The 12,956-nt window shown below is 42.5% G+C and overlaps 1 protein-coding gene across 1 annotated transcript; it reads left to right on the top strand.

The window, feature by feature from the left end:
- The first annotated feature begins 12,017 nt into the window (after positions 1-12,017).
- On the top strand, positions 12,018-12,956 carry LOC142198665 (olfactory receptor 13H1-like). Its single transcript, XM_075269694.1, has one exon. It carries the CDS (start codon positions 12,018-12,020, stop codon positions 12,954-12,956), a length of 939 nt encoding a protein of 312 aa, XP_075125795.1.

Raw genomic sequence — 12,956 nt, 5'->3', positions numbered from 1 at the left:
CTTGAGATAGGACCACCCCATTAAGCCTTTAAGCCATTTGCTCAGGAACGATGGGAGCTACAGGAAAAATTCCAACTGTGCTGGAATCGGTGGAGGGGTGGCTATTGAAGGAGTGTGAAGAGTTGTAGTTGGTGGAGGTAGTGAAAGGTCCTATTTCAGTGGTGAGGTTCCTGTGATCACTATGGCCTCAGTGACCACATGTGCTTTTCTAAAATCTTTATAAGCTTAGTATTGCTGTGACCGTACTGACCTGCAGAATACAGGTAATACATCGTGAACCCTTTACGAAAGTTGTACAAATGCAGTTTTTCTCCAATTCCAAACCATTATGAATGTTTTTTCCCAGCTTCCTAGTACCTCTTACGGAATATTAAATGATACCATTACCAAGTACATTTTGTCCTGCAAAAATTAGGCCCCAATACGGCTCTGTGAACAAAAATACGTTATGACTTTTGGAAGGTGTAGAGTTAAAAACATAAACTGAAACTCGAAAAATGGCTGCAACGGGAAGAGGTGAAACAAATATCGATTGGCTTGTTGGATGGTTGATCACCACTGCTGATAGCCGGACATCATGGGATGGTTTTCCATTGTCGTGACCAGGCATTGGCTGGATTTACCATCCTGAACGCTGCTTGGATAAAATGAATCTAGTATGGCAACTCAACTAAGAGAACCTTGGACCCATAAATCGCACCGCCTTGTGAATTGGCCCTTAGGCCCTCCAGTATCCGATGTACTGCTCCTCCTTTCTTCAAGGATCTGTAACTTTCAGGACATCCTTTGTATCTGCCGCATTATGAGACGACACCTGGTCTAACCTTCCTAAACAAAGAACTTTGACGATCAGATTGGGCCCCTCCCACTTGTCTGACAACATGTAAATAATAATAGAAAGTGCCGAAGACTCTTTTCTTTATCAGTCAGTGGAAACTCGTGGATCTTTTCATGTGAACATGGGTCGTAAACAGTGACCACTTTTCATTGGGTCAATGCGGCCAAGCCCACCTGAACGTAATACACCTATATCAACACCCTATATTATATCAACATATAGAATTTTTTTTTATTTACAAACTCACATTTATTTATTTATTTTTTTTAGATTTACCCATTTTCAAGCAGACCTGTAACACAATCCTTTTTTTTTTTTTTTCCAGCTTTTTGAGGCTTACTACAAGTTCATCAGGCCGGCTCCTTTGGTAAAGCATGCAAAAACGGTCGAGCAATTTTTTGTGACCTCTAGAGGGCGAGCGACAACAAGTCTCTCTAGTGATATGATCAGGTTCCACGAGAGGTAAGTGAAGAGAACGGATGTGAATACCATGTTAGGACATTTAGTGGGTTTTTTTATGTCACGTTTTTTATAGGGACATTGATAGTCCAGCTGCAGACATTTGTTGTTTTTGTTTTTTTGCCCCCCTCTTTCCTCCAAAAGCCACAACTTTTACTTTTTTTTTTTCTCCATTCAAAGAGCTGTATGAGGGCTTCTTTTTTGCAGGACAATTTTTGTACTTCATAATAATACAATTGAATATTCTGTATAATGTACAGGGAACCTAGAAAAAAAAAATCTGAATGGGGTAGAAACTTTTATGGCTTTCAATGTGCAGCCAAAATGATGTAACTTATATTCTGTGCCTTGATACAATCACATAAAAAAAATAATATATATATATATATATATATATATATATATATATATATATATATACACCGTATTTTCCGGACTATAAGGCGCACATAAAATACTTCGATTTCCTCAGAAATCGAAAGTGCGCCTTATAGTCCGGTGCGCCTTATATAAGGCTTGAAGCGGCGGCACGCGAGGAGTTAAGCGGCGGTACGCGAGGAGTTAAGCGGCGGCCGCCGGCAAAGTCTCCATGCCGCTTCCATACATTGCAATGGGAGCGCTATTCAAATAGTATTCGTTCATCTCTAACTATTTGAATAGCGCGCTCTCATTGTAATGTACGGAAGCAGCATGCAGACTTTGCGGGCGGCCGCTGCTTTAAAGAGATTCTACTAGAGATGAGCGAGTACTGTTCGGATCAGCCGATCCGAACAGTACTCGCTCAACTCTAGAGTCTACCATTAAAAGAACCTCTTCCCCCTAACCACGTCGGAATAGCCTTAAAAGACTATTCGTCTCTTACCTTTCCCATAGCCAGCGCCGCCTTCTCCCTGAGCTGTGTTCGCGCCTTCCGTGTCATCTTCTTTGGGCCTCATGGATGACGCATGCGCAGTCGGCTCTGGCTGCGAGAGCCTGTTAGAGCCGACTGCGCATGCGTCATCCATGAGGCCCAAAGAAGACAGAGACGGAGCTGCGGAAGAAGGCGGCGCTGGCTATGGTAAAAAGGTAAGGAGATTATTCCGACGTGATCAAGAAGGAAGTTCTTTTAAAGGTAGAATCCCTTTAACTCCTCGTGTGCCGAGCGCTTCCATTCATTTCAATGGAAGCGTGCCATTGAAATGAATAGAAGCGGCTGGCACGCGGGGGGTTAAGCGGCCGCCGGCAAAGTCCGGTCTCAAAATCCTGAGCAAAAAACCTCGCCCTAATGCCTACGATCAGAAAGGACCCTGTTGCAGGCCTTGATGTCGGGTTGAGCCGACGGCCATGGGTTCATTCAGCTACTTAGCGTCCCGACATCAGCCATACTATTACAGAAGGGAAGGGATTAAGGGAGTAGTCCAGGTGTTGACATGCTGGTTCTGATAATGTGACCAGGTGGCTGGAACCAGTCCAGAACCCCATTGGGTCCATCATCAAAAACCCCCTGGGTCAGGTAAATTCATCTAAACTCTATGGACAAGCCCTTTAATAATCAGAGAAAAGCTAAGTTCATGGGGCGGATAGAATCTGCCTCAAAAAAATTCCACCTCCAGCCAGAAGAAACTGCATCCTCATTTATCTTCAGGTTGATTATGCCCAAACCTTCCATTGAAGTACATTGGAGTAGAAAATCTGCAATGAATTTTTCATGGCAAGTCCCACTGTAGAATCCACAGTGTGAGGCTAGTCTAAGGCTAAGTTCACACGGGGAGTGGAAGCGAGGATTTTGACACAGAGATTGACACGGGGTCATAACACGACTGTCGTGGCTTCCGGGCAGGTTCAAATGAATGGGCCGACTCCGGAGGTTGCGGACGCCGCGGCTCGATGAGCCGTCGAAGCCGCCTGAAGAAAGGGCAGCTCGTTTCTTTTTTCTGTGAGTGGCAGCATGCTGCTCACGGAAAAAAGCAGCCTGGCGGTCTACATAGATCACCATTGGGATGGGGGGGCCCTCTTAGTGCGCGTGTGAACGAGCCCTAAGGTTTTCTTTACTGGAGAGGAGTTTGAGGTTGCCCTGCTGAAGCCAAGCCTTGACTGTAAACTGTTGTTTTATACATGTGAGTAGCCTCAAATACATTGGGGCTAGCCAACTATGAGGCCATGTACCGCAGTGATTCAACCAACAGTGGTATTGTAATAAGGATCTGTCAACGTTCCTCTCCAGGCAGTGAGATATTTGATGGCTATAAACCAAGGATTTAGTCTCAATGACTTGTAGACTTAGTATTTTGGCTACGACACTAACAGGGACTCTTTTTTACTTCCGTCAGGTTAGAGCAGCCTCGTGTCACCGGGAGAGATGCGAGACTTGCTTTTAACAAGTGGGTGCGGGACAATCTCTCGAAAGAAGACGGAGACAGTGTCAAATACTTTATGAGCTACAATGTGAAAAAAAATATTGACATGAGCAAGATGATGAAGGCCATGTCCATTCTGAGCGACCTGACGGATGTCAATCACAAAGATAGCTCCGAGTAAGAGTCCACAGACAGTCCTGTCCTCATTATATGCCACGTAGTCACTGCCGGGTGACTTGCATGTCCTTTTATCTTCGTAGAACTTCAAAAAGTGAGAAGACGAAGAGGGCAGAAAAAGGAGAAGAAGAGGAAGAACGCAACGAAGAGGGAGGAGAGGATGAAGATGTCGAGGAAATCCTTGTGAATGTGAAGGAACGATGCTACAAGAAGCTGCTTGAAAGCCATCCTATTCTACTCGAGGCTCATCCTCCAACCATAGAGACCTGTCTACAGATCACCCAGAAACATGCCCAGTACCTCGCATACAAATGGAGAGCGATGCAGCTCAGGAATCGGATACATAAGGTCATCGGTAAGATTTTATTGCTGTGATATTTCACGTGACGGTCGATTATTTTTATTATTATACATTGGTATTGTAGTTTTTGAATATGCTCATAAAAGGATAGTCATATTGTTTGAGGCTAAAAAAGACCTTCCCCCGGGCACAGAACTGCTTTTTAGTTATGGCGTCTGAGTGAAATCTTCAGGACGAATCGGAGAGATGAATTTCTCCCAGGCTTTATATTTATAGCAATACTCTTGTTATGTACAGTTAGTTGATATTTTTATTCCTCTGTTAAATATAGTTTATAAATAAACTCTGATCTTTATGACAATCTCTGTAAATTCTTGAGAGTCGGGTATTTGAGGACACCGACAGGTGATGACGGACCCGATATGCGCGTAGTGATCTCTATCTGAGCTGCTAGTCACCTTAAGGGTAAGTTCAGATGGGGTATTTTGGACCGGAACCTGAGATAGAGGCCAGGCTCGGTCTAAAAAAAAATGGGTAGCCGCATCGGCATCCGATCGCGCACTCTGCTTCAGATTAGGCCCAATGAATGGGCCTAGTCGGGAGGAGGGAGTGTCTTCAGGCCGAATCGTGAGGTGAAACGGCCTGAAGAATGAGCACCTCGCTCCCGGAAAAAACTCTTGAACGGCTCCAATTGATTTCAACTAGGTAAACTGAGAAACCGTACACCCAATTTAATCCTTAAAGGGATTCTACTATTAAAACCTCTTTTTTGTGGATAAGATGTTGGAATAGTCTTCAGAGAAGCTATTCGTCTCTTACCTTTAGATGTGATCTCCACCGCGCCATTCCTTAGAAATACCGTTTTTTACCGGTATGCAAATTAGTTCTCTGGCAGCGATGGGGGCGGGCCCAGTGCTGAAAATGCGATGGGGGTGTCCCCACTGCAGCTCGAAAACACGATCCTGCAACGCCTCTATCTTCGGCTGGATCCTCCCCTTCTCTGTCGTCTTCCTCCTGCATCACCTCCCACGCCTGCGCAGTTGGCTCTGAACACCAGCAAAACAGAGTGCGAATGCCAGCCCGCGGCCATTTTTGGGAGGCCGCTCCTGCATTGAACTACAAGAGCAAGAGTGGCCTCCCAAAAATGGCCGCTGGCCGGCATACGCAGTTGGCTCTACTAGTGTCTCACGCAGTGTGTGACGCAGGAGGAAGACGACAGAGAAGGGGAGGATTCAGCCGAAGATATAGGCGTCGCAGGATCGTGTCCTCGAGCAGCAGTGGGGACGCCCCCATCGCATTTTCAGTGCTGGGGCCCGCCCCCATCGCTGCCAGAGAACTAATTTGCATACTGGTAAAAACCAGTATTTCTAAGCAACGGCTCGGCGGAGATCACATCTAAAGGTAAGAGACAAATAGCCTTTCTAAAGGCTACTCCGACATCTTATCCACAAACAAAGAGGTTTTAATGGTAGAATCTAGAGATGAGCGAACACTAAAATGTTCGAGGTTCGAAATTCGATTCGAACAGCCGCTCACTGTTCGAGTGTTCGAATGGGTTTCGAACCCCATTATAGTCTATGGGGAACATAAACTCGTTAAGGGGGAAACCCAAATTCGTGTCTGGAGGGTCACCAAGTCCACTATGACACCACAGGAAATGATACCAACACCCTGGAATGACACTGGGACAGCAGGGGAAGCATGTCTGGGGGCATAAAAGTCACTTTATTTCATGGAAATCCCTGTCAGTTTGCGATTTTCGCAAGCTAACTTTTCCCCATAGAAATGCATTGGCCAGTGCTGATTGGCCAGAGTACGGAACTCGACCAATCAGCGCTGGCTCTGCTGGAGGAGGCGCAGTCTAAGATCGCTCCACACCAGTCTCCATTCAGGTCCGACCTTAGACTCCGCCTCCTCCGGCAGAGCCAGCGCTGATTGGCCGAAGGCTGGCCAATGCATTCCTATGCGAATGCAGAGACTTAGCAGTGCTGAGTCAGTTTTGCTCAACTACACATCTGATGCACACTCGGCACTGCTACATCAGATGTAGCAATCTGATGTAGCAGAGCCGAGGGTGCACTAGAACCCCTGTGCAAACTCAGTTCACGCTAATAGAATGCATTGGCCAGCGCTGATTGGCCAATGCATTCTATTAGCCCGATGAAGTAGAGCTGAATGTGTGTGCTAAGCACACACATTCAGCACTGCTTCATCACGCCAATACAATGCATTAGCCAGTGCTGATTGGCCAGAGTACGGAATTCGGCCAATCAGCGCTGGCTCTGCTGGAGGAGGCGGAGTCTAAGGTCGGACCTGAATGGAGACTGGTGTGGAGCGATCTTAGACTCCGCCTCCTCCAGCAGAGCCAGCGCTGATTGGTCGAGTTCCGTACTCTGGCCAATCAGCGCTGGCCAATGCATTCTATTAGCTTGATGAAGCAGAGTGTGCACAAGGGTTCAAGCGCACCCTCGGCTCTGATGTAGCAGAGCTGAGGGTGCACAAGGGTTCAAGTGCACCCTCGGCTCTCCTACATCAGAGCCGAGGGTGCGCTTGAACCCTTGTGCACACTCTGCTTCATCAAGCTAATAGAATGCATTGGCCAGCACTGATTGGCCAGAGTACGGAATTCGGCCAATCAGCGCTGGCCAATGCATCCCTACGGGAAAAAGTTTATCTCACAAAAATCACAATTACACACCCGATAGAGCCCCAAAAAGTTATTTTTAATAACATTCCCCCCTAAATAAAGGTTATCCCTAGCTATCCCTGCCTGTACAGCTATCCCTGTCTCATAGTCACAAAGTTCACATTCTCATATGACCCGGATTTGAAATCCACTATTCGTCTAAAATGGAGGTCACCTGATTTCGGCAGCCAATGGGTTTTGCCTACTTTTTTCAACGTCACCGGTGTCGTAGTTCCTGTCCCACCTCCCCTGCGCTGTTATTGGTGCAAAAAAGGCGCCAGGGAAGGTGGGAGGGGAATCGAATTTTGGCGCACTTTACCACGCGGTGTTCGATTCGATTCGAACATGGCGAACACCCTGATATCCGATCAAACGTGTTCGATAGAACACTGTTCGCTCATCTCTAGTAGAATCCCATTAAAGGGATTTTACCACAAAACCAACATTTTTTTTTTCTCTAATTATCACATCGGAATAGCCTTAAGAAAGACTATTCGTCTCTACCATCTCCGCAGCGCCGTTCCTTAGCTAGCAATACCGGCGATGGGGGCGTCCCCACTGCAGCCAGAGACCTCTCCCCAGCGACGCCTCCCTCTTCAACAGCAACCGTGTCTTCTTCTGGCTGGGGTCACACTCCGCTCCGTACGCAGTACGCTCCTGTAGTTCTACGGAGAACTACAGGAGTGTACTGCGCATGCACGCAAGAGACGCGGAGGAAGTATGATAGACACCATGATAGTACTTTAGGGTTAAATTGAGTGTACGGTTTCTCAGCTTACCCAGTTTTAGCTCAAAGACCAACGCCGGTGAGGTCTTCTATTCCGGCACTGTCTTCTTGCAGGTTTTGGTCTGGTCACTAAGCCTTAGAACAGACTGGTGCTTCCTATTCATATGGCTATAATGAAATCATACAAAACAAGTTCTTGGAAGACAGAATTGAGAAAGTGAAAATTAAAAACAAGCAAATAAAACAAAATCCCAGAATATCGCTGAAATGTCCCCGAGGGGTTAACGGTGATATTTCGAGATGTAACGTAGCTGGTAATTTCTGTGTTCTATGGAGAATTCTCTCTGATCACAGATCCCTTTGCAGCGTGCCGATAATTGACTACAATCCGGTAATTGCTCTTCTATAAATATCAGTCTCTGGTTTTGTCTTCGTGTGCACACCTTAGGGTAGTCTCCAATTACATACAGTATAGCTTCATGTACATTGATACTCTCCCTCCAATATTATAGGATTGGTGAAATAGATGGCTTAGTTTTTGTGGGATGAGTTTTTATTGGAACATGTTTCGGCTAACAGCTGTTCCATTTTATTTGGTGGGGGTTGAACTAAGGTGATTTCTACTTTCTTACATTTTTTTTTTTTTTATACTCCCTTGACTATGTGGTATTAACCCCTTGCTGCTCCACCCAATTTTCATCTTTATTTTACTGCAATCTATTTGACATCCCTGCCTTCCAATATTTCTGGTTATACCAATGTACTTGTACGAGGGCTTGTTTTTGTGGGGTCTGTTGTATTTATTAATGACACCATTTTGGGGTACCTATCCTGTATTTTTTTTTTTAAATGGATGGAATGGGAAAAAATTTTATTTCAATGTTGTTTTCTTTTTTCTGTTAATGGTGTTCGAAATGAGAGTATAAGGGTAAGGCCCCACGTTGCGGAAATGGCAGCTTTTTTGTTGCAGATTTTGTTGCGTTTTTTTGAGCCAAAGCCTACAAGTGAAATGGGAGATATATATAACATACTTATACATCAACCTTTTGCTCATTCCACTCCTGATGTGGGGCCCTAGCCTAAAAGACATTGGCCACGGGTGGATAAGACAATGGCCATATAATTGTGTTATGTTTTATTTTGCACAATAAAAGCACTTTAAAAAATTGTGTTTTTGTTGCCATATTTTCAGGATAATTTGTTGTTTTTTTTCCCCATTAACTGAGCTACATACGTGGTCACATTGCCCCGTTACTGTTTCCTACTACCTGGATGCCATTTGATCCAGGTGGCTTTTACCATTGGATTCTATGTGTTGTATCTGAATTGTTCTTGGATGAAAGTTTTGACTATTGTATTTACGTCATTTTTTATTTGTACTATTTTGACATCCATATCACATAATGAGCATTTTTACTCCATTTTATTGGAAGGGAAGATAAAATATTGCAATACTGCACTGCTTTTTATGGCTTTCAACAAGCTGTACGAATGACATGGTGTTTTACCCCGTGAGTTAATATAATACAACAGAACTTCATATTTTTTTACACTTTGCATCTTCTGCACAATAAAAACACTTTGAGGTTATGGCCCCACGTAGCGAGCCACAGCCAAAAAGTCATGGTATTTACATGACGCAGGGACCCGACCTATGGCTAATTTCTCATGTTGCGGAACGCAGATAGTTATGGAGGTCTCCACAATTCCATAATTTGAAGTCTAGTTTCTGAGTTGCTTACAATCCTGGCCATTGCAACGGGATGTCTGCTGTATACTACAAATGTGAAGAGATGTCATAGAATAAGATTCTTACTACTGATTGTTCCATAGTTGATCAGTAAAATTAGGATTTAGTAGAAATTATCAGAATCCTAAAAAATTCCAAAAGTAATAATTTATTTATTTTTGTCTATTTATAGAGTTGGGCTTATTTTTTGTGGGACAGATTGGATTTCATGATGGTATCATTTAATATTCCCTATTATGGGGGGGGGCACACGGTGGCTCAGTGGTTAGCACAGCAGCCTTGCAGCGCTGGGGTCCTGGTGTTCAAATCCCACCAAGGGCAAAAAAAAACATCTGCAAGGAGTTTGTATGTTCTCCCCATGTTTGCATGGATTTTCATCCCATATTCCAAAGACATACTGATAGGGAGGGGGGGGGGGGGGGAATGTACATTGTGATCTCTATGTGGGGCTCACAATCTACATAAAAAAAAATAATAATAAAAAAAAATCCCTATTATGTAGTGGGAATCAGCAAAAAATTCAGAAGGGTGTGGATTTAGAAAAAAAACACATTTGCACCATTTTCTTATAGGCTTTGTTTTTATGGCATCCAATGTTTCGTCAATTTTTTGTTGGCAGTTAAGATTACACTTTAACACCTTAAAGGGGTCTCCCATGTACATGATTTTTTCTTTTAAATTTGTAGATAATGAAAAGTTAAACATTTTTGCAAATATAAGTCATTAAACATTTTGCAGAGTTTTACAGATTTTCTTTAAATATCTTGCGGTCACAGTCTGTTGTCTTGATCGGTTGGCAGTGGATACGACCATGAATGTAGGAACTTACTAAGGTCAGAAAATCGGTCATGCTGTCCTTATTGTGGCCGGGATATCTTCTGATACATGTAGTGCCCCTGCCTGATATCCCAATAAGAAAATCATGTCTGGGTTCCTGACAAGGCCCAGACCATAGAAAGTTTCTGCATTGGTGGTCGTATCCATTGTCAAACGATCAAGATAACAGACTGTCACCACTGATAAAGTTAGAGAAAATCTTTAAAACTTTGCAGAATTTTTAATTACTTATATGTGCAAAAATGTTTAACCTTTAATTATCTACAAATATAGATGTGATTATGTACATGGGAAGACCCCTTTAATATAAATCTAAAACTTTTTTTTCCAAAAAATTGCCATATTCTGACAGCTATAACTTGTTTTCCTTTTTTCTTTGTTTTGTTTTTTGTGGACCAGATGTACTTTTTAATTACTGTATATTCTCGAGTATAAGCCAACCCGAATATAAGTCGAGGCCCCTAATTTTACTACAAAAAATGGGAAAACTTATTGACTTGAGTATAAGCCTAGGGGGGAAATGCAGCAGCTACTGGAAAATTTCAAAAATTAAAATGGCCGGAGTTTTTGGGTGCAGTAGTTACTGGGTACTGGGGAAGGGGAGGGGGTGTTTTGGTTGTCTGTCTGCCCCTTCCCTGAGCTTGAGGACTGGGTTTTTTCCCCCCAATTGGAATTCAGTCTGGCTGAATATAGGGGATCTGCAGTGCTCCTATTAACCCCTTCCCGACGGAACAGGAGCACTGCAGATCCCCTATATTCAGTAGACCGGACACTGTCAGACACAGGAGACCTAATGTGTATGTGTGTCACAGTCATTTTCTACTTATATATGTATTCTAGGGAAAGGAGGGATTTACAACTTTTATTTTTTTTTATTATATATTTTTTTTAAAGCTTTTTTTTTTTTTTTTCCTTCACTATTTTATGGGAGATTCTATACATTACTATAGCGGATGTTCATAGCTCTCCCCCCCCCCCCCCCAAGAAAATAAATAAATAAAAAAAGAATATATATATATATATATATATATAATTTTTTTTTTTTTTTTTTTTTTTTTTTTGCTTGACTTGAGTATAAGCCGAGGGGGGCTTTTTGAGCACAAAACCTGGGCTGAAAAACTAGGCTTATACTCGAGTATATTTTTCTGTAATTTTGGGGAATTTCTGATATTTTAATCACTTTTTTCAGTTTTAATGGGATGTGAAAACACAAGTTCAGCCATTTTGATTTTTTTTTTTCTCCCCCACGACAGTGTTCACCATATGGGAATTTTTTTTTTACATGTCTGTAGTTCAGGTATTTTTGGAGGCACAATGTGTTTAGTTTAATTTAGTTCTTTTATTAGGAATCTATGGAAAGGGGAGTCATTTGAGCATTTTGTGTATTGTTTTTTTTTGTTTGTTTTTTTTAATTTTTAATTGAATTTTTTTTTTTAAGGGGGCTTGAATTTGTGATCATTACATTGCTTGTGCCATAGACTGTAACATAATTGTAATATAGTGTAATTGTAGTCAATGGCCCTGGGTAGGCACAGAAACATATTTTTACTCTCCTTCCCTCACCTCTCCTGGGGATTCTTTTTGACATCCAATGTTCTTTCTTGGGGCCCGAAGTGTAATAATGATTCATGGTTGGAAAACTCCAAAAATTTCTGGTTAAGCCAAACTAGAAAATTTTAGAAAATTCATGACGAGCCTGATTTATTGTGAACCAGTTCGAATCTCAAACGAAAACTTCCTTGTCTTTTACCTACAATCCAAATTTCTTTTCCTCGCGTGTTGTAAGGTTGAATGAGCAATTTCAAAAAATTTTATTTTTCATGTCAAAATACAAAACTGTTATAAAACGTAAATTATTATTTTTTTTTTACCCAGGAATTTAATTAAAAAAAATGTCAACTCTAACATGGATCTTAGGAACCAAACCGTACTCACAGAATTTGTCCTGACGGGATTTTCTCAAAGCTTGCAGACAAGAATATTTTTATTCATTTTATTTGTATTCTTTTACGTGTTGACAATTTTTGGGAACTGTTTTCTGATCTTCACCGTTGTCGTCAGTCCTCAGATCCACACGCCAATGTATTACTTTCTCAGCAATTTGTCTTTTTTGGACTTGTGCTACTCTTCAAATTCTCTTCCGAGGATGCTACATGATGTATTTTCTAAAAAGAGAAGGATTTCGGTCACCGGTTGCTTGACCCAAATGTACATTGGTCTGTTTCTAGGAGGAACTGAGTGTATATTGTTGGCGGTGATGGCCTATGACCGGTATATCGCCATATGCTTCCCCTTATATTACACCGTCATTATGAGTTGGCGGGTGTGCCATTGTATTACGGTCGTGATGTGGGTTGGAAGTTTTCTGTTTTCAACCGTCCCAACTATGGCCAGACCTCTCATCTTCTGCAATGAGTACCGGATAAACCATTTTGCTTGTGAGATCCTGGTGCTTTTAGAATTGGCCTGCGGTGACCTCTCCTTTTATAAGATAACTATTGTTATTATCAGTTTTTTTACTCTTCTATCACCCTTTATTTTTATTGTGGTTTCCTATATTTGTATCATCGTATCGATACTCAACATTCGTTCGGCAGAGGGTCGGTCTAAAGCTTTCTCCACCTGCGCTTCCCACCTCACTGTGGTGCTTATGTTTTATGGGACCAGCATAACCATGTACATGGGGCACACGCAAAGTTTTTCTTCTAATCTGAAATATATTTCTCTGATTTATGGGGTTCTGACGCCTGTGCTAAATCCTATGATCTACAGCTTGAAGAATGCCGAAGTCAAACAAGCGTTTCGAAAAATTTTGAAAATTCATCTTGTAAAACATACAGTATGA

Source organism: Leptodactylus fuscus, chromosome 3, assembly GCF_031893055.1.
Source record: "Leptodactylus fuscus isolate aLepFus1 chromosome 3, aLepFus1.hap2, whole genome shotgun sequence".
In the NCBI taxonomy this organism is placed as follows: Eukaryota; Metazoa; Chordata; class Amphibia; order Anura; family Leptodactylidae; genus Leptodactylus; species Leptodactylus fuscus.
This window is presented reverse-complemented; position numbering and strand designations above follow the sequence as displayed.

Excerpts from the sequence above, each read along its gene's own strand:
- LOC142198665 (XM_075269694.1), top strand. The coding sequence starts at position 12,018 with ATGGATCTTAGGAACCAAACCGTACTCACAGAATTTGTCCTGACGGGA.